General features: G+C 41.9%; 1 protein-coding gene across 1 annotated transcript in view; it reads left to right on the top strand.

Annotated features, from left to right (window-relative positions):
- The window catches only part of PTPRT (protein tyrosine phosphatase receptor type T), a gene marked incomplete at both ends in the record, with an annotated part of 468324 nt that overhangs the window by 376704 nt on the left and 65176 nt on the right, over nucleotides 1-26444 (top strand). The window contains 2 exons of the mRNA XM_082325617.1: nucleotides 6178-6214; nucleotides 21249-21384. Of these exons, the coding sequence (XP_082181743.1) occupies nucleotides 6178-6214; nucleotides 21249-21384 (173 nt within the window). The remainder of the gene's footprint in view (nucleotides 1-6177; nucleotides 6215-21248; nucleotides 21385-26444) is intronic.

Here is a 26444-nt window from a genome sequence, read left to right as displayed (position 1 = left end):
TAGCCGTGATTGTTACAGTGAAAGGAACGTAATTAACAGCTGGATGCAAAACAAGTGTGGCAAATTGCTGCAAAATCAGATCATGAGCTTTTCTGCCTTCTCTTGTGCAATGTTGTACTTGTTGTTTGAGAGTTTGAATGAGTTCGCTGTAGCTGGCTGAATTCTTTTCTGTGGACAGTTGCATGAAGTTTGGTCAACGTGGGGTTGCTTCCAGACAGGGGTCTAAGTAGAACATGTGTGAAACAGAATGGTTTTCAGCGTTGTGCTACAGAACGCTTCCAAATTGTGTGAACTTCCCTCCTAGGGACTGTTGAAAGCCAGATGCTGAACAACTGAAATGTGTCAGAGTTTGAAGTAAGAGGGGAAAAAAGAGAAAAAGGAAACAGAAGCTCCGGGCTTTGTAACTGTGGGGGTGAGAAGCACCGTTAGTTACCGATTAATTGTTAGACGGAGTTAGCACAAGGCGTGACACAGGAAGAAGAACGGACGGGTGGCTGCGCTCTCCGCTGGCAGGATCTCCCCGCACGCTGCTGCAGCCAGCCAGGTGGTTAACTGAGGTTCGCTGGTTGTCCTGGTGCCGCCCGCTACGGATGGCTGCCTGACAGAGCATGACGTTTTGTGTCTGAAAAGCCTCCCTCAGCTCACCCCTTTAAAACAGCAGCCCTTTCAGTCTTTAACCCTCTGAAAGGTGAGGCCAAGGTGGCAACACTGTGTTATTCTCTTATACCGACTTGATAATCAAAGTCAAATGTTGCAGGTTTTATTGTCCCCAAGTTCTTTTTCTGGGTCATCGTAGGTGACAGTCTCTGGTTAGTGATCCAGCCGCACGGGCAAACGGGGAGAATTCTTTGGCTGCCTGAATTTTTGAGCAGCTCAGAAACCAGAGCTTCCTAAAAATCCTTCCTGCAGTTGCATTTTACCTCATTGAGATAAAATGAAATCTGTAACAGCACAGTTGCAATCAATAACTCTTGGCCATTTTTCCTCTAAATGGGAGATAAGGCAGGAGCCTTTGTAACACAGCAGGAGATGATGTGGGGGATGCTGCCAGCTGCTCCTGCAGCCTGGTGGTCCAACAGGTGAATGATGTTTTCAGGCCAGAATTGTGAAAAGTAGCACCACAGGAATCAATGAGAATATTATTTTTGAGGGAATGATAGACTCTACAGAGATTCTTATTGATTTTTTTCCTCTCTAATGACTTGTACTACATGCACAATCAGGCAGTTCATTATTATCAGGGGACTTCGGGCTGGATTTCTAGATGCTGACAGGTCTACTTGCAGTATGCAACATTCTTCTGGGATGTTTTGGAGGTATGGCTAGAGCTGTCAACAGAGAGGTGGGATTCATCCCTGTGGAGATGGCCCACGAAAAAAACAGTGAGGTACTTCAGTTCAGCACGAGCCCCGTTCTGAAAAATGAAGTGGCACCAAGGCTGCCTGCGTTGCTTCTGTGAACTGTTCAACAGCTTTGAGGAGCTCTGTGTTCAGTAGGATTTTGGGTGTACAGTTTTGTTCACATATGTTTACTGCTTCTTAATCTCATGTTGGAGCTGCTGGGGCAGAAATAAAGCAGCTGTGGAAGCACTTCACTCTTTGTAAGCCCCTCTTTCCACATCTGGTTGGCCATCTTGGGCCAGAGTGTGTGGACCTGAGGGTTTTCTTGATAGTTCTGTCAACAGCGTAAATAAAATCCTCCACTCTACATCACATTTGAGAGTTTGGGAGGTATGGGTGTTCAATGATTAACTACATATCATTGAAATAACTTTCTATTGTAAATAATAAAATCCCTAACCACTTTGTTAAACCTCCCTTCTCCAAATGAGATACTAAAAATAGCTGAGAATTGGAAAGGCAATACTAGGTTTAGCTTAGTCTCTTGGAGAATTAACAGTTTCCTTAAGCTGGCAATAGCAATTACAGGGGAGATGATTGACCCTGCACAGACATATGCACGTGGTTCACTTTAAAGGCAGCAAACAGTTGGCTTCAGAGGGATAAAAAACAAACACGTGACCTAGAGCTCTTCTGAACTGGAGCAAAATTTGTTGAGGACCAAAAAAAACCCAATTCCTTAGGATGTTCAGTGGACAGAACCATGGTTTCTGTCCTTTGTGAAGCAGGTTGCCAACAAGTATGCTCAGCGTATAGCTCTGGGACGCAGGGAGCTGGCGTTGACACTGAGGCCAAGTGGGAGATCGGTAATTCCTTGTCTTGTCTGTGCAGCAGCGAAAGTTAAAATTGCCTGTCCCCGATTTGAGCTGCCTGATGAAACCGTGGCGGTTGCAGGGCAGCCCCGAACGGTGGGCGTGGGGACAGCAGGTCTCAGCGGTGCTGGCAGGTGGTTCTTCAGACGAGGCAAGCGCTGTTTAACTAATGCAAAGTCATAATAATAGTAAAGGAAAGAAAAAACTGTGGGTGTGAAAACAGATGGCTGAAAAAGCTCTGCTTCTTTTATTGTTGTTCGTAGTCTGTAAACAACAAGCTGTCATTTTAAAAGAAAAGAAAAAAAAATCATTTGCCCTTTTAGGTTGTGAAGATGCAGCTGTCACATAAACATATGTCCTGCTGCCCTCATAGCCCTTTTCTGCAGAAAATTGTTCCCATCCAAACACTAAAGAGACAGAGGCAGAACTTATCTTGTTATCATCCAGTGTACTTGTGTGAAATGTGTGTTTAGGAACCTAAATAATTAGTAGACAACATCAGCTCCCTTTTTTTTTGAAAAAGGAAGAAGCAAACTATATTAAAGGAATGTTTAAAAACCCCCTGAAAGTTCAGAGGGATGCTGAAACAGGCTGATGGTGTGTAGTTTCAAGCCTGCGTGCGTGAGCTGTGTTGGCAGAGAGGGCTTGCCCAGCCCCTCGGCACACTTTGTGTCCTCCGCAGCGCGGTCTGGGCGCAGGCCCGGGTCTGCCCTCCGGAACAGCCTGCCAGCACTCCCGAACACGGTCCTCACCTCGTCTATGTCCAGGGTGTATGGACTTAAAAAATTAGTTAATTTACTAACAATTTACTTAATACACTGTAAGCTTTCTGGATACGAACATGATGGAAAATGATGGTTGGATCAGGAGCTGTAGGATGTATTCACGCAGTGTTTTCCTATTCCAGGATCTTGGTTAAAATATGCCTACATTGGTCTGTTACTGTTTGGGTAGAAAATGTCTGCCGTAACCTGGCAGTGATACAGAGCTGAAGTAGTAGTGCTCGTGGGATCTTAAATTGAATTATTCCTGTGACTTCAGCCATAATACGACACCGATATCTTATGCTGAACATGTAGGATCTTGGGTCATGATTAAGATTGTTGTAGACATAAGGCCTTGTAAAACTTCTGTGATATCATAAAATGGGAATTAGGTATCACAGCATTTGAAAGAACGTTCAGAAACAACACGGAGACTGAAATGTGGGGAAATTATTTTTGGTTTTTTACAACTTTTTAATTATCTCTTTATTTCATTATTTTTCTTATAATTGCTTTAAGCCATCTGGATGGATAACTGAGAATTACCTATGTTGTTTATTCTTGCTTTACTATTGGCCAAACAGAAGCATCTTGCTTTTCTGTGGGCAGGAAAGCACCTTGTCTGAATCAAAAGTAGTATTTTTCAGAAAACAAATGTCACTGTGGGAAAATGGTTTTACTGTTTTTTTAAAAAAAAAAAAAAACAAACCCTGTGTTTATGTATTCTCTTTCTTTATAGAAAAGTTCATACAAACTCACAATTCTCAGCATCAATCAAAGAAAAATAGAGTAAATTTAAAGACATCTCATTTTTATGAGATTTTAAGAGATGAGCAGTGGGTTGATCAACGAGGTGATCAATGGAAATCGATGGAATAATCAGCCCTAATCAGGAATATGGACTAAGTTCAAGTCTTTAAACTTTAGCATCCCTAATAGCTGGACGTCTGGTGTCTGTGCAGGTTTCTTTTATGTTTTCCTTCTCAGAAGATGCAATTTGAAATGAAGTTCTGAAGTCCAGATGTCTTGTTCCTCTAGTGATTGATTGCCCTTGCTTTTGGCAGTGCCAGATGATGGTCTTCTAATAACTATGATTGTCTGTGCTAAATGCAGCAATTAGTAGCTGTAGATGCAAACAGAACACACTGCATCCTGTCTTCCCAAATTACCCTGTGGGAGGGTAACGTGCAGGAATATGCACATGCTCAAATGAGATCAGTTACAGCATCATTAACAAGATTTCAGTTTTTGTTTTCTCACCTCTTCTTTTCTCAACATTGACTCATTTCTCCAGCTTTTTGTTGCACTTTGAAGCTAGCAGAAAGCAACAAATACAGAAAAAAAAATTCCACAACAAAATGTGAGGAAGTGTCCACCTACTTTTAGACTGCAAAAATGCTCTCTTGATATTTTTTATTTATTTTGTTTTTCATCACTGATTTTCCAGGTCACCTTGTCTTAGATTGTAAACTACATCAGAATCCACCTATCTTAAAATTCCCAGCATTATGTGCTGAGGCAGTGCTCTGAAAATAAAGCTATGTTTTTCCTGCTTCATATATCATCACTAGTAATAAAGATTTTGGATTTCAAGAATAGCTGGCAATTCGAGCTGATTATACATGAGGCAGAGATGAATGAGGAGCTCTATTGTACAGTTACGTTGACTTTGCAGTGCCGACGGTTGTACAGGTTGTGTAGAGGAGGTGATTTTTGAGGGAGAGAGGAGTCAGTGCATCAAAGAGAGATGCCTCTGGTTTGCTGGGATAAACAGTGCTTCAGTCCGGCGCTGGGGGCTGTGTGGCTGGGAAGGATGACCCAGACACGCTTCGTCCTCGGTGATCCAGGACTTCCTTAAGGCAGTCTGAAGGCAAAATCAACAAAGGGGCAGTTTGTCCTGAATATTTTGTTGTTTTTAGACTACGTGCAAGGTTACTTGTATCCAGACAGTGTGGCTGACTTGTATCTTGAGGAATGCATAGAAAGGGATCAGAGGGAATCGCTCTTGCATTTTCCCAGTGTGGATCCTGCAATTGTCCCCTTCCTACGTGCAACGTGAGGAAGCGAGGAGGAAGGGACGATGGGAGCGTGTTTTTCTGCTCAGGCCGGGACGGTCTGTAGCAGGTAGAACAGATTTTCTCCAAGAGCAAATTCAGGCTTTCGCAGTGTTCATCTTAGTGCTTGAGGATGGAATGAGGTGCTCAGCAGTGCATTTGCTAGGCTGTTGTTCCCAGAGCACAGACGACAGCATCCATACTAATGTAGCATTGTTACGCACAGTAATTTATGCAGTATTCGTTACACCTGAGACATGTTCAAGAGCATGTAAAGACATCAAGTGCTAAGAAAACCCTGCAGCAGATTAGTGCCTGACAAAGTCAGCTTTTTAACCAAAGCAACACATTAAGGTTTGGACGGGAATCATGCATCGGACAGAAGCAATCCATGCCAGCAAGGGCTGTAGAATGAGGAACTGGGGATACCAGAAAGGATGTGTTTTCAGCAGAAGTGGCCTGAGAGGGCTGCCGAGTTCGAGCTTTTAGTTAAGCCAAATACAACATTGCTGTTCCGATCCAAACTCCTGTTTACGCAGATCTGCGGGCTCTGAGGTGGATTGAACAAAAGCATTGGGTTTTATCCCAGCTCTGCAATGAAAAACTGCAGTGGTGTGGGTTGTGTTTGAATAGCTCATTTGGCAGGGCTAGCCATACAGCATGCTGTTTTGCTTCACATACATATCAGAGAGCTGAAATATTCAAATGACTACTTTGGTGTCTGTTTGCCATGTGTTTAAATAAATACCCAATTTGCAAAATTTGCAGTAATGGTGCATGAAAATTAGATGTACAGTTGCATGTACTTTTGACCCAAGGCTTGTCTGCCTATTAAAGATCAGGTCATTTAACTGGTAAATTCCGTGAGTTAATCAGGCAGTTACACGGGACCCATCACTCACACATCGAGTGTGGAAAAACATGTTGTCACTCTTAACTTCTCAACAGTTAGAGAAGCTGCGGTATGCAAGTCCATTAGTATGGAGTGTTTTATGCAACTAGAACTGTTGGTGGTGTTTTCAGAGATGAAGTGTAAGAAAAATGCTTATTTCTTTTAGTATCTTATTAAAGGCATGTATGTGTATTGTAGATGGTCAAATTACACACCTTGATGTTTTCCTATTTTTTTTGTTTGTTTGTTTTTCAGGAAACAAAAATCAACTGTGTCCGGCTGGCAACAAAAGGTATGTGGGTCTCCTTTTCCTGCAAAGCACAATGCCAGTAACGTAAAAGCTGCAGTGGTGACACAACTTGATTACAGTTACTATTCAAAGAAAAAGAACAAGCCTCTTTCTTTTCTTTCTTTCTTTCTTTTTTTTTTTTTTTTAAGAAAGATTACAAAGGCAGAACAAAAATTTCCAGAACCACTACACTGTATGTGTGGACTCTTTATTTTTTTAAGGCAGGGTATCTGTCTCCCTGTGGTTCCTCCTTTCCTTTATTCTGCCGACAGCTTTCCTGTCCTGAGGACTGTTCTTGCTACTGGCAGAATGTCACTGAAAGAGCTTCCTATTAGCTTTGTTCTCTCCACAACTGTATAAAGTAGATAAGTACGAGGAGATCTCGCATGAGCCTAACCTTGAACACAACGGGGCACAATTCTTACATCACACCGTTCTCATGGTATAACTCAACAGAGTAGAGTACACTCCTTATTTTTATTGCAATTAGTTCAGAATAGATCAAACTGATAAGTCAAATAGACCAGACTGAGCAAACCCAAGACAAATATTGTTCAGATGCAATGCTCCGATCCCCAGGTTGCTTCGCAAGGTGTAGCTCTTGAGGGACTGGGGATGGCAATGTCCAGGTTCCTTCTTGGAGTTTAGAGTTGCTTTTAACTCTTCTAAGGACTTCAAAATCACCCCAGGGGCTCCTTTGCCAGCAAAGGTGTCGGAAACCAATTTACTTGTAACACAAACAGAAGAGTAGCTGTAAAGAGACTTCTTCAACACAAGTCATAGTCTCAAAATGAGCTGTAAGGAAATGGTAGGGTAATTGCCGTGGGCCGTACTACAGGTAGCTCTCCATTTCCAAAACTCAGGGTTGCATCTTGTGCTCTTGCTGCTTTGCTGAAATGTGGAATTATGCACACATTACTGCCTGTGGAGTCTTTCCAGAGTTGAACAAAAACTGGCAGGAACCTACGACTCTTTTTTCTTTGAGGCACCATCTCACTTTTTCCATTCTTTTCACTTCTGTCTGTCTTGTGGCAGTAACAGAAGTTAATTACTTCTAGGTACTTTCTCCTGATCACTTCTGCATCTGCACTTACAGTGGAGTTGAGAGGGATCAAAGAAGCCCCACCTAACAGTTGCTGGGTAGCAGAAGAGGACTTTTTTCATCTTTATATGGAGACACCTCCCAGTCTGTTACAGAAAACCATGTACTGGGATGGCGGGTGCTGCATGAAGTTCCTGCCCATGCAGCTGTTTTCACTGCTGAGACCTGATATGCAAACCGGTAGGGCTGTAAGCAGTTGTGTCACCACTGAAAGCCAAGGAGGATGAGCCATTTCTCCCCTTTCTCCCTTTCATCTGTGGCTCTGGTGCTTCCCATATCCTCTTGTTGCTTTCCTTTCTAAAAGTTCCTCGTAAAATCTGTATTTAATTCATTTCTCTGGGTTACAAACGTTCTATGTGTCTCAGTCTCCCCTCCTTCCTCCTCAGTTTTTCCAGCTGGTAGTGAACTGACCATTTTGGATACCTTATTTTGGCTTTCTGGTGGTAGAAAGAGAAAGAACAGGACTGGGTAGGATGAGTCCGGGTGAAATGAGTCTCCCCAGGGTTTTCCCAGAGCATGACTAGAGGTCACTTCGTGAGATCAGAGAGACTGGAATAATGCAGTTTTTGAAACCTGTAGTTTTTTTCATTTCAGTTGTTCCTTTTTCTGGAGTTGAAAAAGGTTGGAAGAATGTTGTCATGCTAGCAGAAAAGATTTTGCTCTGTCACTATTCAAAGAAAAATAAAAACCTGTGTAGCTTGAAAAGTCCCATTCTTGCATGACCTTTTGATTTGCACTGCCTGATTTGAGTACTTCAGAAAAGAGTCACATAAGTGTTTGACCTTGAGTTGACTTCTGCAAACCGATTTAATTTTCATTAACCTGTTAGGTCACCAGGAAGGGTCAATAAGCTACCCTCATCCTGTCGTTTCTGAAAGTCATCTCTTTTTTAAAAAGGATCTCTTACTAATATTAATTTGCTAAGAGATACAGAAGGGATGGGTAGAGCCTGAGGATGCCTAGAGCCACTGTTTTTTGGTGATCTTATTCTTTAGGATTTTTCTTGATTGACATGAATGGAAAAGGACAAGAAGTGATGGTAGTTCTAGTGTTCTCCCTGTCTCAATGGATATCACTTTTGATTTATAGGCAGATGTCTTATTTCTATACATGGAGTGTGGAAATCTCTGTGGATTTTTTTTTTTCCTTGTCTTCACTCTGTGAATTGCAATGTTGTATTTCTCAGTGCCTGACCATTAGCAAGGACAGTGGAATATGCACAGCTGTGGCTAATTTTATGCAGTTTTAGCTCTGGAAGGGTACAATATGGCCTGCAGCTCACAAGAAAGGTAGCATCACAAGGGAATTTGTGGTCTTGATAATGTAACAGTATCTTCCATTGCTGGCACCTGTGAAGTATAAGCAGCTGAGCAATAGCTGAACACTGTGGTTCTGTGGTTTGGAGCTTTCCCATAGTTTCAGATTTCCATATGTCATGAGGCTGAATTCCCACCATACATTAACTCCATATGAACAGAAGGACTCAGACACTCCACGTCCCAGCCCCTGAAGCGGGGTGTTGTATCTGCCCTCTCCCCGCTGTGCGGCAATGGACAGAGACACTCGTGAAACGATAATTACATTGTGACCTGATCAAAGGCTGATAGCTGGGATCTTCTAGCTGACCTACTGTGTCTGTGCTGTCTTCTGTCTACTCATTATATTGATTATCTTTAATGACATCGCCCTGTATGCGCCTTTATGTGCATCGTTGTCTTTCTGTGGAGAGAATGAGCGAACCTGTGGTCTGCCTTGAACGAAATCTCCAGAGCTGCTAGCAAAGATACCACTGTGGTGTCTTTGGTAAGAGTCAGGAGAAAAAAAACCACCTTTTTTGGAGTGGGGTCTAATCTCAACAGTGACAGCTTAAAAGCTCCGCTTTGAGTTGGTACCAGAGAAAAAGCATATTTTGTTTTGACGCAAGAAAATAAATACATACTACTGGTGCCAGACTAAATGTTCATTTTGGGCTATAGGCCTAATTTTTCTATTCCTAGACATTTGACACTGCAGTAGCTCCATTAACGTTAGTGAAATGAGTTCTGATTTACACCAATGACAGGAAGATTAGGATCAAGACATGTTTAAGCAAAGCAAGTATTCTCTTGAAGTACTGGATTAACAAGGGCAGTAAACGTGAGTGTGGGAGTAATGAGGCAATAAAATGTGTTAGGCAGTGTGTTACTGGGGGATTAAAACACATCCTGGGTGTTGCTGCAAGGCACCTGTTCAGAAGCTGAGTGGCTTTAATTACTTGAGAGATGCATGAGGCTGCTACTTCAGCAGACTGGGAGGCAATTTGCTTTGTATGTCCCATTGCCTCAAAACCAAGAAAATGAAACTAGACATCTCTTTAAAAAGTGTTTTAGTCCATTAAAGAGAGTTTTGGAGATTTCCCAGTTTTCTCTCCTTCCCTTTTAGCCAGAAATAGACGGTTCAGATCAACCCCCTTTCAGTTCAGCTCAGCTCCATGCAGGAGCTGCTTCCCATCTCTCCCGGCGGTGCGCTCTTCTGCATGGTTTTCTGCCTGCTGCTCCTGTTCAGATGAACTTGATTCTTGTGGTCGCAAGAAAGATCTCTCAAATGTTCGTGTATTGGCTTATTCAATGTCGGGGCGAGGCGGGGTGTCAGCATTTCAGAGCAGTAGGTCATGACACCAGGAGCGCATCCTCTAAAGCAGAGCTAATAGATGCCCAGCTGGGCAAGCACATCTGTTGAGCTCATGTTCCTCCATCCAGTGTCTCAGTGTAAGGGTTGGCTGATGCCAGTGGCAGGGACTCATCGTCAGCCTTTGCTGTGGTAACATTTGACAATCCATCAGAAAGCTCTCTGCGTTTGTCCAGTCTGTGTAGCCATTTCACGTTTTGCCAGCATGTTTTAAATCCACAAGTGTTATTAACCTTTTGTATCTACGTATGTATTTATTTTCAGGTTTGTTGGTCTCAGATTTCTTACCACTTCCAGCCATAACCATCTGTCCTCATATGGGCTACTCCTCTTTTTTTAAATTACTGGAGAAATGTTGTCCTTCACAGCATTAGTCACTTGGATGTGTAACATTACCATAAAACACTCTTTAAAAATAAGTTTCTAATTAAACCCCGATTTACCAGCTCTCTGCCATACAATTTTCATTCAGCTAGTTTATTTATTAGTTTTGCTATTTGGTTTCCTTGCTAGCATTTGTTTTAATATGTCCCATTCTTTCTGAATTAACTGACTTGTTCTCCCTGTCTTAAAGCAACATATTTATATTGACACTTTATTAGAGAAAATTGAAACCTCTTACCAAGAGAGAGCGATTACCTCTTGTATTCTTAAAGTGCATTAAATTAATTTCATAGTGTAATTGAAACCAAGGCAGAGGGCTCATTAATGGTTCCTTATCTCCTGATACTCATTTCTTCTTTCTTTAAAATGTGAGTTCTTGCAAATGAAAGAATGGAACTTTAATAATCATTATGAGGTACATTTTTATTTTTTTCCTTCTTTTTCTTGCGCATGCTGCCTGGGAACGGCTTTGCTTGTTCTTAGCAGTAATAGGTAGGCAACAGGTGACCACGCGAAACCCGCCCAGCCTCTTGAGCACAGGTGATTATCAGTTCAGGAAAAGGCAAACTGTTCAAACTTCCAGAAGTCCGAGCAGCTTCGTGACTTCTTGTTTCATATTTGGTTTGCATGGGAAAAACACTTCTACAATTATCCTAACTACGGTATAAAGGGGGCACTCCTTACGAGGCACTCCTGGTACACTGCAGTGAGTATACGCCTGTGCAGAGGGTCACCTGGTGGTCCAAACACCACTTAAAGCTTCATAGGAGCACTTGAGCATGACTGAAGAGCCCCATGGATCCCTTGCTGGCCCTCTGCAGAGGCTGAATATCTCCCTGAGCATGCATGGAGATGACCTTGCATTTTTGAATTAAAGTAGCTACGGCATTTTCTGGGGCTGATCATTACACTTACTCTTAGACAGCTGAGTCTTTCTGTTGAAGAAATGATGACAGGAAAATGAAAACTGGATTCTGTCAGTCCTCTGTGTAGAAACTTCTGCTGGAATCAGAGACGTTGCAGAATCGAGCCTCAGTAGCGCTGCGTAAAGTCATTCACAGATCACGAGTGGGGAGGTTCAGAACTTCTCAAGGGTTTTGCAGTTTCCATCAGAATGAACTTGAAGGTCTGTGTGTCATAAACTTGCCTCGTTGTGTATAACGCTGGGACCAGTACCATCATTTAACTCCAGAAAACTTAAATATAGAGAGGAAATCCCATCAGCTTGTGCACACAGTTTCTCCTACTTTAGCCTGATGTGCATAGGTCATGGTTTAATCCCAGCCGGCACCTAAGTACCACACAGCCTCTCGCTCTCTCGCGCCCAGTGGGACGGGGAGAGAATCAGAAGAGTAAAAGTGAAAACTCATGGGTTAAGATAGTTCAACAGGTAAAGCAAAAGCCACACATGCAAGCAAAGCAAAACAAGGAATTCATTCACTCCTTCCCATCGGCAGGCAGGGGTTCAGCCATCTCCAGGAAAGCAGGGCTCCATCACGCGTAACGGTTACTTGAGAAGACAAACGCCATCATTCCGAACGTGCCCCCCTTCCTCCTTCTTTATATGCTGAGCATGACGCCATACGGTGTGGGACAGCCCTGTGGTCACTGGGGGCAGCTGTCCCAGCCGTGTCCCCTCCCAACTCCTTGTGCCCCCCAGCCTGCTCGCTGCTGGGGTGGGGTGAGGAGCAGAAAGTTCCTGCTGTTCACACACAGTTTTGCTGCATATGAAAACTGTTCATTTAATACCTCTTGCTCCCTCAAATTCATTTAAGAGGGCTCTGCTGTTTTCTGAAATATATTCTGGTTTTGTAGACAGATAATGTATTTTTTAAACAGATCTAATCCCACTTCAAATCTGTTTGTTATTGCATTTTGTCTTCTGATACACTGGAATGTTATTCCTTTGGCAGGTTTATTCTGTTTTGTGCTATTTATTTCAGAGGCTTTTATCACACTTTTTAAGTTGAATGCATGAAAATGTTTCGGTGTTTTTTTTTTCTTTTCCCCTGAACAAATCTCTGCCTTCTAAAAGTTATTTTTTTAGTACAAGTTTGCATATCATCGTAAGTAATTGTTAATAACAGACACACTTACGTGCTCTTACTGAAAAGACAACTGAGAAGACAACTCAAACTTCCTGGCATGTGCATGCCCATTTAACCCAGTGAGCATCTTTCTTTATTTTCACCAAATTTGGTATCAAGACTTACTTAGAGCGATTGAAAATGTTGACTTCAGGGGCTGCCTTAACCCAGGGAGCTAATGAACCAACTTCGAATTAGTGAAGAACCTGATGCAAAACTGGATGAGGCCACAAGTGAACTGAGTTTGATAACCTCAGCCCAGTTTCCAGAGGACGTTGTCTACTCTAGAGCTCTGCTGCGCTGACAGACCCTAATCTTGGGCTCCCCAATTAAAAGAAGCAGTGGGAGGGGAGAGGCTGGGAGAGGCACAGTGTTTAAGGTAAAATTTGGGATAGATTAGCAACAGTAGACTGAAAATATCACCTCTGTAATTCAAAGCATCCACTGCTGGGATACCCTGGGTTGCTTCAGAAAAGAAGAGTCTTTACAAAAAGCAGAATTGAATTGATTATCGCTGTGTGAGCCAAGTCCTCCTGGAATCAAAGCAGGCATGGATTTACTGGAGTGCTATGGAGGCTGTTGTGCCCTTGCAACACCCACCTGGTGTGAAAGGACGCTGTTGGCCATGTGTTGTGGCTGTGGCTGGTAGGTTGTGCCATCACCTTTGTTTGCAGATCGTAGAATCATAGAATGCTTTGGGATGGAAGGGACCTTTAAAGGTCATCCAGTCCATCCCCCCTGCAATTGGCAGGGACATCTTCAACTGGATCAGGTTGCTCAGAGCCCCATCCAGCCGGACCTTGAATGTTTCCAAGGACAGGGCATCTATCACCTCTCTGGGCAACCCGTTCCAGTGTTTCACCACCCTCATCGTGAAAAATTTCTTCCTTATATCTAGTCTAAATCTACCCTCCTTTTAGTTTAAAACCATTATCCCTTGTCCTGTTGCAGCAGGCCTTGCTAAAAGACTATCCCCATCTTTCTCGTAGGCCACCTTTAAGTATTGAAAGACCGCAATAAGGTCTCCCCGCAGCCTTCTCTTTTCCAGGCTGAACAACCCCAACTCTCTCAGCCTTTCCTCATAGCAGAGGTGTTCCAGGCCTCTGATCATTTTTGTGGCCCTAATGATGAACTGGTAGCCAGGCAAAGGAGGCGGGGGGGGGGAAGGCAGTGGTTGGATATTAAAGCCAGAAGTGAAGGTCAAATCAGAAAGGATTTGGTTTTGTTTGTTTAGTTTTAACACAAGGAGCAATGCATGATGACTCACTTGTGAAATTCAGAGCCACTTTTTTTCCCCTCTCTCTTCTGCTCGAAGTTTTGCAGGCAGAACTGTCTGAATGTCCCCCGAAGCCTTCTGCCCAGGGGCTGAGAGATGGGGCAGCCGCAGGTGGAGGGCTGTTAAATTTTAGACGAGAGCAGGGTTGCGTGTTCCTAACCTTCCTACACTTACACCAACTTATTTGGGCAGTCAGTATTTCTTCTCCATTTCCTGATATCTGGAGGTGCTTCCTAAGGTGTCTCAGCCGCTGGTCAGGTACTGTGGATCACTTAAAAGGTTTTTAATAAACAGATTATCATTGTCAGTGTCCTTAAATAGCAATTCCAAAGGCATGACAAACCCAAGGCTATTACAAATACATAATGCCTCTGCTTCCTTACATAGATTTTTCAATGAGCCAGTGTTCAGAAACAGGGTTATTATTAATGCATTAGCTTCTCAGTTTCTTCCAGGAACTGGACATTTAAAAAACTACACGGTAGCATTAGGATACGTGGCAATGTCATGAGAGAGGTAGGTGTGAAAGACACTGTTTCGTAATATCACCGTAGAGGAAAAGAAAAATCTTCATTCAAGACATGCCTGAAAGTGCTGCTTCAACTTGGCAAAGTACAGAAAGTTTCCCAGTATTTTATGCAGCACACGTAGAGCCTGCACACACAGACTGCCTAATGCATTGGCCAGATGACTCCCTTTTTACTCTAAAATGGTGAGTATCCTCTTTTACATGCTGCTCAGTCAGCTCGAGGGTGAAGTCTTAATCAGGCATGGTTTTTGTAGGCCACCGTGACACTTAAAGCACCTTTGACCAGCCGGGCTTGAAAGGTGGCCTTATTTCAGTATTCATTTTATACCCACCTCTGGACTTTGCTCACTGGTTTTGTAATTTCTGCAGCTGGCGTGGCTGTGGATTTTTAATGCTAACCATGATGAGAGCAGAGTAACTGCTTAGAGGGGACTGGCTGGTGCAAAGGTTAATTAGTTTTTGTTCGTAGGGTGCAACGAGGCTATTATACACCATAGCATTGTCATGCACTGTAAAGTTTTTGCCTGTATCAATCAAAAGATTGATCTCCCTGTGTCTGTTTAAGACCATACAAAAATGAAGTCACATCTGTAAATTTGAACTTGCGATAATGGGAATTTTACTTGTTTTGCGTTTTTATAATTTCAAGCTAGTTTCTAAATAGCTCTGCAAAAGTGGAGAGTTCAAATGGAAACACGCTATCACCCTCTGAACCGTCGCATCACTTGTAGGCATCCCAACAGCTGCTCTTTATCTGAGCTCTTCTTTCAAGTAAATGTAATAACCTTTCTCATTCTTGGGGGCCATATATCTGCCTTTAGCACAAATTAAGTGCTTCTGTTTTGAAGAGAGGAGGAGGAAAACAGGAGGAGAAAAGAAAAGCCTTTGTGGTGGATTTGCCTGGAATCTCCAGAATCAATTATTCTCTTACTGCTATTTTTTAATTCTCATTCAGTTCAGTAATGCTAATCTTGATTCCTCGCTGTGTGTTTACCCTCATCCTCCTACAGATTCAACCTGTATGCCTGATAATCCCTCATATAAATTCTGGTCTGTCTTTCTCTCCAGGACTGCTTTGTTTTGCTGCTCTCTCTGCTTAGAATATGGTTGAAAGCTTTTGGCTCTCATCATTCTTTCCATTCCTTTTGAGCTTTTTTAAAGACATGAGAATGTCTCATTGTAGTCTTAAGCCTGTGCTGTTTGCAGTCTTCAATAACTGGAGGCAGAAAATTGGTGTAGTGACATTATGTGCAGTGATACTGTTGGTGGTATTCATTTTTTTAATGAATTACAACAAAGAAATAGCCAAAGTGGAATCTGTCTTTCAGATCTGATGAGCTGTTTCACTTTGTTGGCTTATGATACGCAGAAGCACCGGCATCGTGCGTAGCTTATTTTATTCCCAGTAGTCTGGTATACGCTGCTGAAGGTTGCAAACTCGTCTGTCTCCCACAGCCCATGCGCGCGGCCAGCTGACGCAGAGGGCGGTTGCTGGGTAGTGCTGGCTGGCAGCTATTCCGGATCACGATGTAAAACAGTGCCCTTCTACCTTTATCTCAACGTTATCATTCTTAGAGGGACCTGTCTGCCCTTGTGTTTGCCTATCGGAGACTGTTTCAGAGGTATAATCAGGATCTGAAAACATAAGGGAAAACATTTCTACATGCAGAGATGCTTTAATCATTTGTAGGCCACTTGCATAGAAAGCGCCATAAGAAAGAAAAAGAAAAGGAAATCATGTTTACAAGTGATTTGAGAATAACTGTCTTTTGAAAATAAGCCTCTAGGTCTATTAGGAAATTTTACATTCAGCATGCTGCCTGGCCATTATGTGCTACAAAGAAATGACTCTGAGCAGCTCATATTAACACATAATGACTTTGAACCCTTTATTTTTCATTAATTTTTCTGGGTTAAATAATGCTTTGAAGTATTTTTTCTGATTGTTTTTTGTTTCAAGAGTGACTTTCTATCAGAAGAAGTTGTATTCTTAGGTGTTACAAATTTGAAACGAAACCTAGTCTTTGCCAGACTGACTTGTCCCCTTTCTGGGTCTGTCCTGGCACCTGGCCGAACCTCCCATTACTTGTGTTGCTTCTCTCATTTTGTCGCTCCCTCATGTACATTTGCACTGCCTTTTTCTTGCCCCCGGGTGTTTGACCCAGCTGTCCTTAGAGCAATTTTGTTTGCTTTCTCTTCTCCTCCTGTTGTGGTATCGGATGTTTCTCTCTCCTGTGCAGTGACACGGCTACTGATGACTGTGGCACCACTTCCATCGCAGGACTCTGTTCTTTATGCCTCGCCAGTTGGAAATCTCACATAAATACCCATCTTTTCCTCCTGCCTATGGCTCTTTTGAATTCTTTTTCCTGTCAGTTACACTTTTTTAATGCAATACTGTAATTGCTGCTTTAAATAAAGAACGTTTCAAATTACAGTTTGTGAAATAGGTCTTATAGAAGAGACTCATATTATCAGTCCTGCTTAGCTACATGCACTCAATAATCATTCTTTCCTGGATGTTCTTCAGTGTGCCACCTCCACAGAGAAGGTCACTTTATATCTGGTGGCTTATTGTTTTCAAATAATACATCTGTGCATAAATTGCTGGGTGAAAGATTGCCATGGTATCCTTCAGTTAGCTGCCGTCGCTGTTTCTCCCTCTGTCCCCCGCCCCGTCCCCATCTGTGAGAGGTTGCGGGGTCTGATGGAATTGCCACAGGGTGTCAGTCCAGAAATGCCAGTCCTCACCTCTGCTGTTGGGTGCCTGTGATGCCAAAGGCATATCCTTACTCTTTCCAGATCTATAAAGTAAATAACATAATTTATTACTTACCTTGCATGAGCATTAAGAGGATTTAAAGCAGATATGAATATCACTGTAGGAGTGTATAGTGCTACGTATGAACGCTTGCTGGTAAGTGGATGATTTTTCGCTTTCTTAGCATTTTGCGAAGGCTCTCCTCTGGTTATTGCTGGCAAAAACTTGAGTTTAGGCTGTTGGAATCACGTGCAAGCCATCTCCCAGCTCAAACTAGCTAAACACATCATCTCTTCCTTGCGGACAGAAACACTTTCGGCTGAAGAAATCTTTGGAAAGGTTTAACTCTGGAATACAAATGTCAGCCCTCTATACTGAAATTAATTTTGGATTTCAAAATTCTTGTCCTTAAGTTATCAGCCTCCGCAGGGCCAGCTTTAACCATGATCTGAAACAAGGAGGAATTTAAAAGGTTGAAAGCTGCAAGGAGCTGGTGCAATATGAAACATTGCTTCCAGCAGTTGCACCTTACTGAACTAGTCTGGGATTTAGGTATCTATGAATCCACAGCAGGATAGCCGGATTAGACCTTGGCTGCCTGTGAGTGCATTACAAAAAAAAAACAACTTAGTGTTTGATGATCCATAAACCTGACTTCTCGTGGGCTGATGAGGCAGGCGACTCTGGGAAGGAACCCGTTTGCTCCTGCTCCGCTCTCTTTGCATCTCTGCAGCATCACCAGAACAGTATTTCCCGTGAATGTGCTGCATGCGGTGTATTCTGCCTCACTGCGAGACGCTGGATCTCTGGGAATTTTGAAGGGGGTTGAAAAAGCAAAGTAAATTAGGTTGGTGGGAAAGGACTAAAATCTTGAAATAGCTATGAATGTAAAATGGAGTGCTAGGTGAATGCCGATGCGTGTAGAAGTCAGATTCATGCCACTGGTCAAGCTTCTGGGACAGTGCATTTTGTACAGTACAGAAACGTGTATCTCTGAAAGTAGTAGCCTGGTCTGGTAAATAATACACAGATAGGGAGTCAAGGGACCTACAGTCTTCGCTTCTCTGGCACTGTCTTCTATCATTTGCCTTCCTTATTAAGAAAGTAAGCTTAGGGCAGAAAATTGTCCTACTTCATGCTAGTAGAGTGTAATGGGGTCCTGGCCTTAGCGGGGGCTCCGGGTGCCACTGAAATACAGACAGTAATAACGGTGGTGACCTGTTCTATATCCTATTATTCCAGTACCCAGCTTCAGTTATGAGGAACAATTTATTCCAGGAAATGTGGTGGAAGTAACCACTAGAAAATATGGTTATATTTTGTTTTCTTTTCCTTTAACGTCAGCAGTATATAAACATTGTTTTTTCAGAAAGAAAAGGGTGGCCCCTCAAGTACAGTAGTGCAGAGCTTTCCAAGTTTATTTGAAGATATTTGTATGAAATGCCCATCTGAGCAGTTTTTATGGACTTCTGTGCTCAGAGGATTTCGGATCTGCCTGCATGCTGGTAAAGGAGAGAAGCAAAACGGAATTCTAAAAAAAAGTGTTACTCTCAGGAGCAGCTGAAGTCATCTTCTGCAAGAACAGTACCAGCTCACAGACCTCCTTCTGCCAGAACAGATACATTCTCCTTACCTACAGCTGGCCGTGGTGCAGGTGGGAGCACAAGCAACCACAGTGGATTTAGGCACCTACAAGGAAAATATGCCAAAACGGCAGAAACACAAAGGACTTTTGCAGTAACGTTTCATTGCAAAGCTTTAAGAATCCAAGACCCAGGAATTTACCGACACTGTCATGTTATCAATTCCTAAGCATTGTTAGCTGCGACAACTTACAAATGGTTGGGCTAGTAGCCTAAAGGAATTGTTGGCCTTTGCCAAGATAGAAAGAGTTACATAGAAGATACAAGTGAATCAGTCACCGCAGTGTGTAGGTGTCAGGATAGATAATGAGCCTTTATTCTCTTTCTAGAACTGCAGTAATCTACAATGGGATGAGAAATATCAAATAAAAATACACTGACCACACATTGCCTGTAGTAACAAGCAACAGCCTGGCAAAATCAAACCAATCCAATGGATTAGAGGATGGAGTTGACAGCACGTTCTTAATTTTTTTTAACGTGGCTCACAATTCATGAGGGTATTCAGAAGGTATAAAAATGGAGGGGGTCTGACTGTGCCGTTTGTGACAGAAAACCATTCTCGAACACCTACTACTTAGGGTCATAGGAGTAACTGCAACTCAAATGAAGGATAATTTGGAGTACTTCTGAGTTTCCCTTTAAACAAATAGAGTTTTAGCAATTTTCAGGGAAAAATTGTGCCTTTATCATTTACTTTGTTGTGTGATATTGTTGGGGTTGCCTGTATGATGGCATATAGCTCACCTCTTGGGCAGATTTGATCCAAGATTGTAAGAGATGATGTCAAATAAAGATGGTAATATGCAGCCAATACATTACTTTATTTTCACGCCCAGGAGTCCCATTAATGCATTTCAGACACGTGTGCACAGAACTTGCCAGTGAACTCTTAACTGAATGGGAAAATTGGTGGATGCAGCAGGGCAGTAGAGTTGTCAGGGACAAAAAGCTGAAAATTACATGTGTGTTTCCAACAGCCAGCATTTTTGCTTGGTAAATATTATGTTTTGCTGTGGCAAACCAGATTAACAGCTTAGCTGTAGGAAAAGTGAAATCATACTTTTATCACGGCATGTGGTGAGTTTTCTTGTTTTGCATTCCTTGTGTCATTGGTCTATATGTGCTCTTCAAGGTATGATGAGAGGAGAGTATTACACTTTATTCAAGATCAGATCCTCATCCCTGGAAACCCATCAGCTAAGGCCCTATTCAGAACATATCAGAAAGCCCTATATTCAGGTATATGATTTGATCGTGGTAACCATTGGGACTCATCCTTGCAGACAGAGATCTTTTAAAGCATGTGCAGTTTAACTTGTGGTAAATGGGCAAAAGAAAGCCAGTGAGGCTTTCTACTGTCTCACCAACATATGGGCTCAATTGAGTATTATCTCCCCGAGCAACTGACTTCATGAACAGAAGTGATTCAGCTTTTCCTGAAGGTCAGCAACACAGAGTTGTTAAAAGAGCAAAACATTACAGTCTTCTGATGACGGCACTCTTTTCACCTTTGATTCCCTTTTCCTACTGTGTTTAAACTGTAGCGGAAGATTCGCTGGCTCGAACAGCAAAGGTGAAGTCCAAGATAAGATTGTGATCTCATGTAACATGAATTCATTTAACTTCATGAAATGCAATGGTGATATTTTTAGGAGCAGCTAAGTGTATCAGGAATATAATAAAGATAGGCTCATTTCGTCTTTAGAGTAGCCATGACTCAAATCTTGCGGGGCTTTCTAAATCAAGCTCAGTGGTTGAAGCCACATCTGGAAAAATTTTGTGCAGAAAGTAGTGAAGTCGGCAGAGCTAAGGTAAGCCCTACATAAGCAGCCCCAGCAACAGGGAGAGGGCAGCGTTCTGCAAGGTCCTCAGGTATTGCAGGGGCAAAAGACCCTTGAAGTCAGATCATGACAAGGAAGTAAAAGAAGAAATGTTGTGCAAATAACGTTCCTAAACATGTTTTATTTTTAGGTCTGTAGGCTTTGCTCTTAAAAACCCCAAACAGAAATCATGTTGCCTTGCCTGGGCCACGGACATGGAATGCATTAGATGATGTGGAGGGTGCTCTATGCATTGGATTAATGCTTGTTACACGCATAAGTGTAACTGTATGTTTACAAAAGCCGGGCCTCCAGTATAGCGAGAAATACAAATTTGTTCTGATTTTAGAAGAAAAGAAGTTTCTGCAAGTAGTATTATGGGATATGTTACTGCAAACTTTTACATTCATTATTTCAATGAGTAAGGATTGCACGTCCACTTAAGCTATTTGAGATGAAAATTATAACTGCTATTAATTCTCCTGCTTTTGGGTGTATGCTGAGTGGTTCAGAAGAGTAAATTCCCCGTGACAGTATAATATGGTAAAATACTAGTGTTAGTTGCATTACACTGGGATTTTACACCCTGTTACTACTCTGAATTATCTGTCATTAGCCCTTATTAAAGGCAGATTAGGTTAGATGGACAATTGTCTATTGCAGTTCGATTGCAAATATGTTGTTAGGCTTTCAAGTGAATATTTAAAGTGGATCATTGCATGAATTTTCTACAAATTCTCTTTTTTTCTGCCTTGATCTTTTAAGGAGCTTCCACCCAGAATTCCAATGCAGTGGAACCAGAAAAACAAGTTGACAGCACGGTGAAAATGGCTGGAGTTATAGCTGGTCTTCTGATGTTTGTTATTATTCTCTTGGGAGCAATGCTTACCATCAAGAGAAGGTAAGTTTCTGCTTTGCTTCCATCTTGCACCTTCTGCCTAGACCGTTGTTACTTCAAAAATAATAAATTTGGTGGAGATAAAACATTCCGTTTCTGTTACAGGGGGCGGCAGTGAATACCTATTTGCGTAACACTACCACTAAGAAGTTGTAGTCCCACGAGAGATGCCTGTTCTGGCAGATACTATATGAGCAACAAAAGAATGGCTGTTACCGCAAAGAGTTAATGATAATTAATTGATAATTAATGAGAAGGGATAGTGCATGAAAATGCATGGAGAAGCAAAAAGCGATAATGAGGCAATGGAAGTGGGCATGTGAGCCTGTGCACGCGGTACAACAGTGGTCTAATAGAAGACAAGAATTCTTTCTTAACAGTCAAGAAAAATAATAAAATAATGTGATCAAGGGTCTTGTTCCCAAGTGAGCCTTCATGAGACCTATTTTCACATGGCAATTTCTTTGTAACCAGTATTCAGCTGGAATATTACATCTTGCTGAGGGTTAGAATCTTTCCAAGAGTCAGTGTTAGTTTACAGGAGAAGGAAACTTGGAAAAATCATGTATGGTAATGAAATTTGTTCAAACAGTTCATTTTATGTGATTTTCTTTGGACCATTTGTACTTACACTTTGAAGTAGACCATTGTAGTTGCTGCTATTTGAAGAGCTTCGCATTTACAGTGTAATATACTGATGCAGAAAACCACTTAGGCAAGAGATTTTCTTGAGAAAAGGACGTATTTTGTATATATTTTAACCAGTCACATTTCTGAAGTGAACACTGCTTTTCAACAGTAATTTGATTCTAAATGAAACAGGAGCTAGGTAGCCTGGCAGCCCCTTGTCTAGGGTACAGGTAGCATTACATCTGAGAGCCTTGATTTACTTGCTCTGTTGCAGGGAGTGCAGCTTTCCAAGCAAAGCTCTGTTCCTTTGAGATCCCTTAGCTCTGTGACGAACAGTCACACATTTCCCGAATCTCCTCTGTCTTAATCCAGAGCACATATGCAAATGAAATAACTCTGTGCTACAGATGCTGGAGTGCAGGGCTGCTATTCAGAAGGACCTTGAGGCTGGAGAAATGGGCTGATGGGAGCCTCATGGAGTTTAGCAAAGGCAAAGTCTTGCACCTGGGATGGAGTAACCCCATGCAACAGTACAGGCAGGTTTGCAGAGAAGGTCCTGGAGGTCTTGGTGGACAAGTCAAACACAAGTCAGCAATGTGGCTTTGCAGCAAAGAAGGTCAACTGCGTCCTGGGCGGTGTTAGCAAGAGCGTAGCCAGCAGGTTGAGGCAAGCAATTATTCCCTTCTGTTTGCCAGTGGTGAGATTGCTCTGGGCATACTGTGTCCATTTTGGGGATCCTCACATATTACATATATTACAGCGAGTCCTGAGGAGGGTTACCAAAATGGTTCGGAGCCTTGGAGAAATTAAAAACTTGACTTGGACAAGGCCCTGAGGGACTTGCTGCAAGTGAAACTGGTTTAAGCAGGACATTGAACTAGATGTCCTTTGAGTAGCCTTTTCAGATGATCTCATTCTGCAAAACCGGTCACATATGTACTGACTACTGTGAATTCCTGTCAAGTTAACCGAAGGTGTGGACAATCTAGACTTTTAATCCAATTTCTGTTGCGTGCAAAAATTTCAGATTTTGTGGACAAACGTGTATGTGTTTTGGAGTCACATCTACTGCCCTTCTGTTCGATGTTAAACCCAACCAGCATAGATGTTGCTGATTCCAGTCTCCCGGGAGCTTTTCTGTTCATAAGCAGAAAAAAATTGGATGCCTCTGATGAAAAGCAGAAAAAGAGTTTCAGGAAAAATTGAGCTGGGTTTCTGATTTGTTTAATGCCCAGTCCTCATCTATTCCTGTTACCTTCCTAAACACTCTTTAATAAAAGCTTTTATTTTCAGCTTGAAAGGTAAAACTTGTAAGGAAAACTGTCAGAGTAATGCCATATCTGAACATCCTCATGTATTTCACGAGCTATTAAATGTTGATAGCATTTCTGGCCCACCATGTAGTATTATTACTATAAATCATGTATATTGCTGGGGAGAAAACAAACAATGATTTTTCACGACGACCAGGAATTCCTTATTTGAGGATAGTTTTTCTGTTGTGTAGCCTGCCAAGAGCTAAGTCAGAGAGGTAAGGATGCTCTTAGAGGCAATATACTTTAAATACTAAGGAGGAGGTAATACTTGTAATCCCCGTGTATTTTCTCAAATTTTTGGATTTCACATCAAACTTGTATTCCCAAATAGGCTACCACATCTTTTGGAATGTAAATGTGGGACTCTTGCTGTTAAACCCTGTGATTGCTGCCAATCTATTTTTTATATAAATTCGAAACAGTTAGGAAGTTTCTCAGAGGGAGAATTATGGACAAGTAATTTTTTTTCTCCAAACACTGTGGAAGAAATATTTGTTGTTCTCATTCTGATAAATGCATCGATGTGGAGATGTCTTGATACATATCAATGATTCAATGTCTTTGCTTAATCTTCTGTCTTCCAATGGAAGCTGGAAAACAAGCAAAAGGCCAGGTTATCAGTATGTAGGAACGCTTCAAAGAAAAAGTAAAAATTTATGGCTGATTTAGAGTATCAGATTTTTTGCTTTTATTTTTTTTTAAATGGACTCTGCATATTTTATGCATAACACAACAAACTTTTATTAGAGGTCAGGAGGAATCTCTAGAGACTGTATTATATAGTTTAGTTATCAGGTATATAAAATCACTGGATTTTAGCTTTAATTTTTTTCTGATGCATGTTTAACTCAGGTAAGTAAATGATGGGGAGATCTATCAAGATCCAGCTTTTTCCAGCATTTGATTCTTACGATGTTTTGGCTGTCATGACTGGTGCAATATCAGTTGATATCTCATAGACAGAGAAACACGGACAGATGCCGAATCAAAAATACTCATAAGCAGAGCACATTCTAGAGGCTGAGGATCCATTTGCTTCACATAAAAATTCCCAAGCTCCTGCTGACCTGAGCTGGCCCCTATCGCAGTGCCCATGTTCTTCTGTGGAGCTAGCCTGGTCCCAAATGTCTAGTGAACTTGGGTGGGATGTCCCATGGACAGAACTTTGCTATGTCTGGCTTTGCCATAGGCTCTGTTAACCTGAGCACCTTTCTTCAAAATGAAAATTAGAAAGGAAGATAGTAGGAGTATTAGAAATATAAATTCTTCCCTTTTGCTTTCTAGAGGTGCAAAAATTATGTTTTCCTCTGTGTCGTCCCCCCCACCCAGTGCAAACAGGCAAAATCACTGCAGTCTGTATCTCTCTCTGCCTGTTTGCTGTCATTTGCAAGGTTACCCACTGGAATACACACTATTATAAGAAATAAACTGGCTCATCGACTTTAAAATCTTTTCCCATTTAGAAGCTATAACAGTGCAGAGAGAGGTTTTGGAGGCTTGCTCTCTCCAGGTCTGCGCAGCACACCTCCGGCATCGCTGACAAGCCTGCTGATTGCATCGGTTCAGGGTCTCCCTTGAATGGGCACCACCAGTCACGTCCGGCTGAGGCTTGGAGCTGCATATGGACAAGTGTTCCCTGAAGATGAACTTAAGCCTGCCAGGCTCGTTTCATTTGTAAACTAATGCGAATTGGGACGAGCTTTTATAAAAGGAAAGGCCACTTTGGACCACAGATTGATTTGAACTTGTGGAGGAGCACAGCTGAAAATTCACATTTATCTGAGAGAACAGTTTAACAACAAAGTCCTCTTTCTATTTTACAGACAGAAATGTTAGGCGCTTAAGCTCATGCATTCAATTTTTGCATTAACCTGACTTTAAAGAGAGTTCCCCTTTTCAGTTCACTAAGGCAAATGCCTCAGTGTACAAGACAGTGTAGTCCTGCAAGGCAACAATGCAGAAAAATAGTTTAGTTGGACAAACTTGAGGCATTTTCTTCAAATGGGGCTGGAAAATACCACAGTGACGTTTGTTCATGGTCCAGGGCGTCATAGTCCATTGGTAATAGGCACAGGAGTGGATTTCCTGAATGAAGCATTTTGTTAACCGGTGCAAAGAGCAAAGGAAGGAGAGAGATTAGAAGAGAGAGAAACACTAAGGGAAGGCAGACATTGGTTTGAGATTAAGATTAGGTAGATCATCAGAAGCTGCTTTTTTGTTTCTGTGAGACACGCCAAATCAGCATACTTTTTTGAACCTTTCATGTACAAGGTATGAGCAAGTGTTGCCCAGTTGCTCGTAGTTTCAATAGACCATATTGCAAAAACTCTAGTGACTGGCAAATTTCTGGGGGCTGCCAGTTTTTTATAGGGTTTAATCAGATATGTGAAGCTAAATTAAGCCAGCCAGAATGTTTATGCAGTGGAAAATTTAGGTTTGACCTTACGTTTGTTATCTAAAAGTTTTAGTTGAACCCTGGGGTCGCTTAAAGTCTGCTAAAGTTTCTGTATCTGTATATCTACGTAAAAATTGTGTGTGTATATAAATTTCTGTTTTAAATATGACTGTCTTACAGTATCTAAAGTCAAAACCATTAGAAAAATTTGTTTTCTTGGCTTTGTGAATCCACTAGCTCCATGAGTTACATGTTTGCAGCTCCAATGGCATCGTATGTATATGGATGCACAAGTTACTGCAACATGATTTAGCCTGTTAATTTACAGTTGGTGATCAGTGCCCACATGGGTGCATTTGCCCCCATAAGGCAGTACCGCTTTCTTTCATTAATAGATGCATACCTTGAAAGACCTAATTTTTATTGTATCAAAACATTGCTAATTCTCTAAGGAGCTTGTTTGTTTGTCCTTAATATTAGTTAAATATTCTTGTGTAATAAGAAATACAGGATGGGTTAGTAAAAACAAGCTGAAACAAGAAAAACGATGTTTGTAAACTTCTTTTCTGGAGAAAATACCCTTTGACTTTGCCTCCCAAAAGGATTAGGTTTTGGTCAGTTCTGATTTCGTCTGGACAGTTTGAACTCCGGTGTAATCGTGACTTGCATTTCCCTGGAGTGAAGAATGTGACACTTTTCAGGCTTGTGCATTTGAGCGGACA

This window comes from Platalea leucorodia, assembly GCF_965183815.1.
Source record: "Platalea leucorodia genome assembly, chromosome: 13".
NCBI lineage: Eukaryota > Metazoa > Chordata > Aves > Pelecaniformes > Threskiornithidae > Platalea > Platalea leucorodia.
Note: the sequence above shows the minus strand (reverse complement) of the source record. Positions and strands in the feature narration are given on the sequence as shown.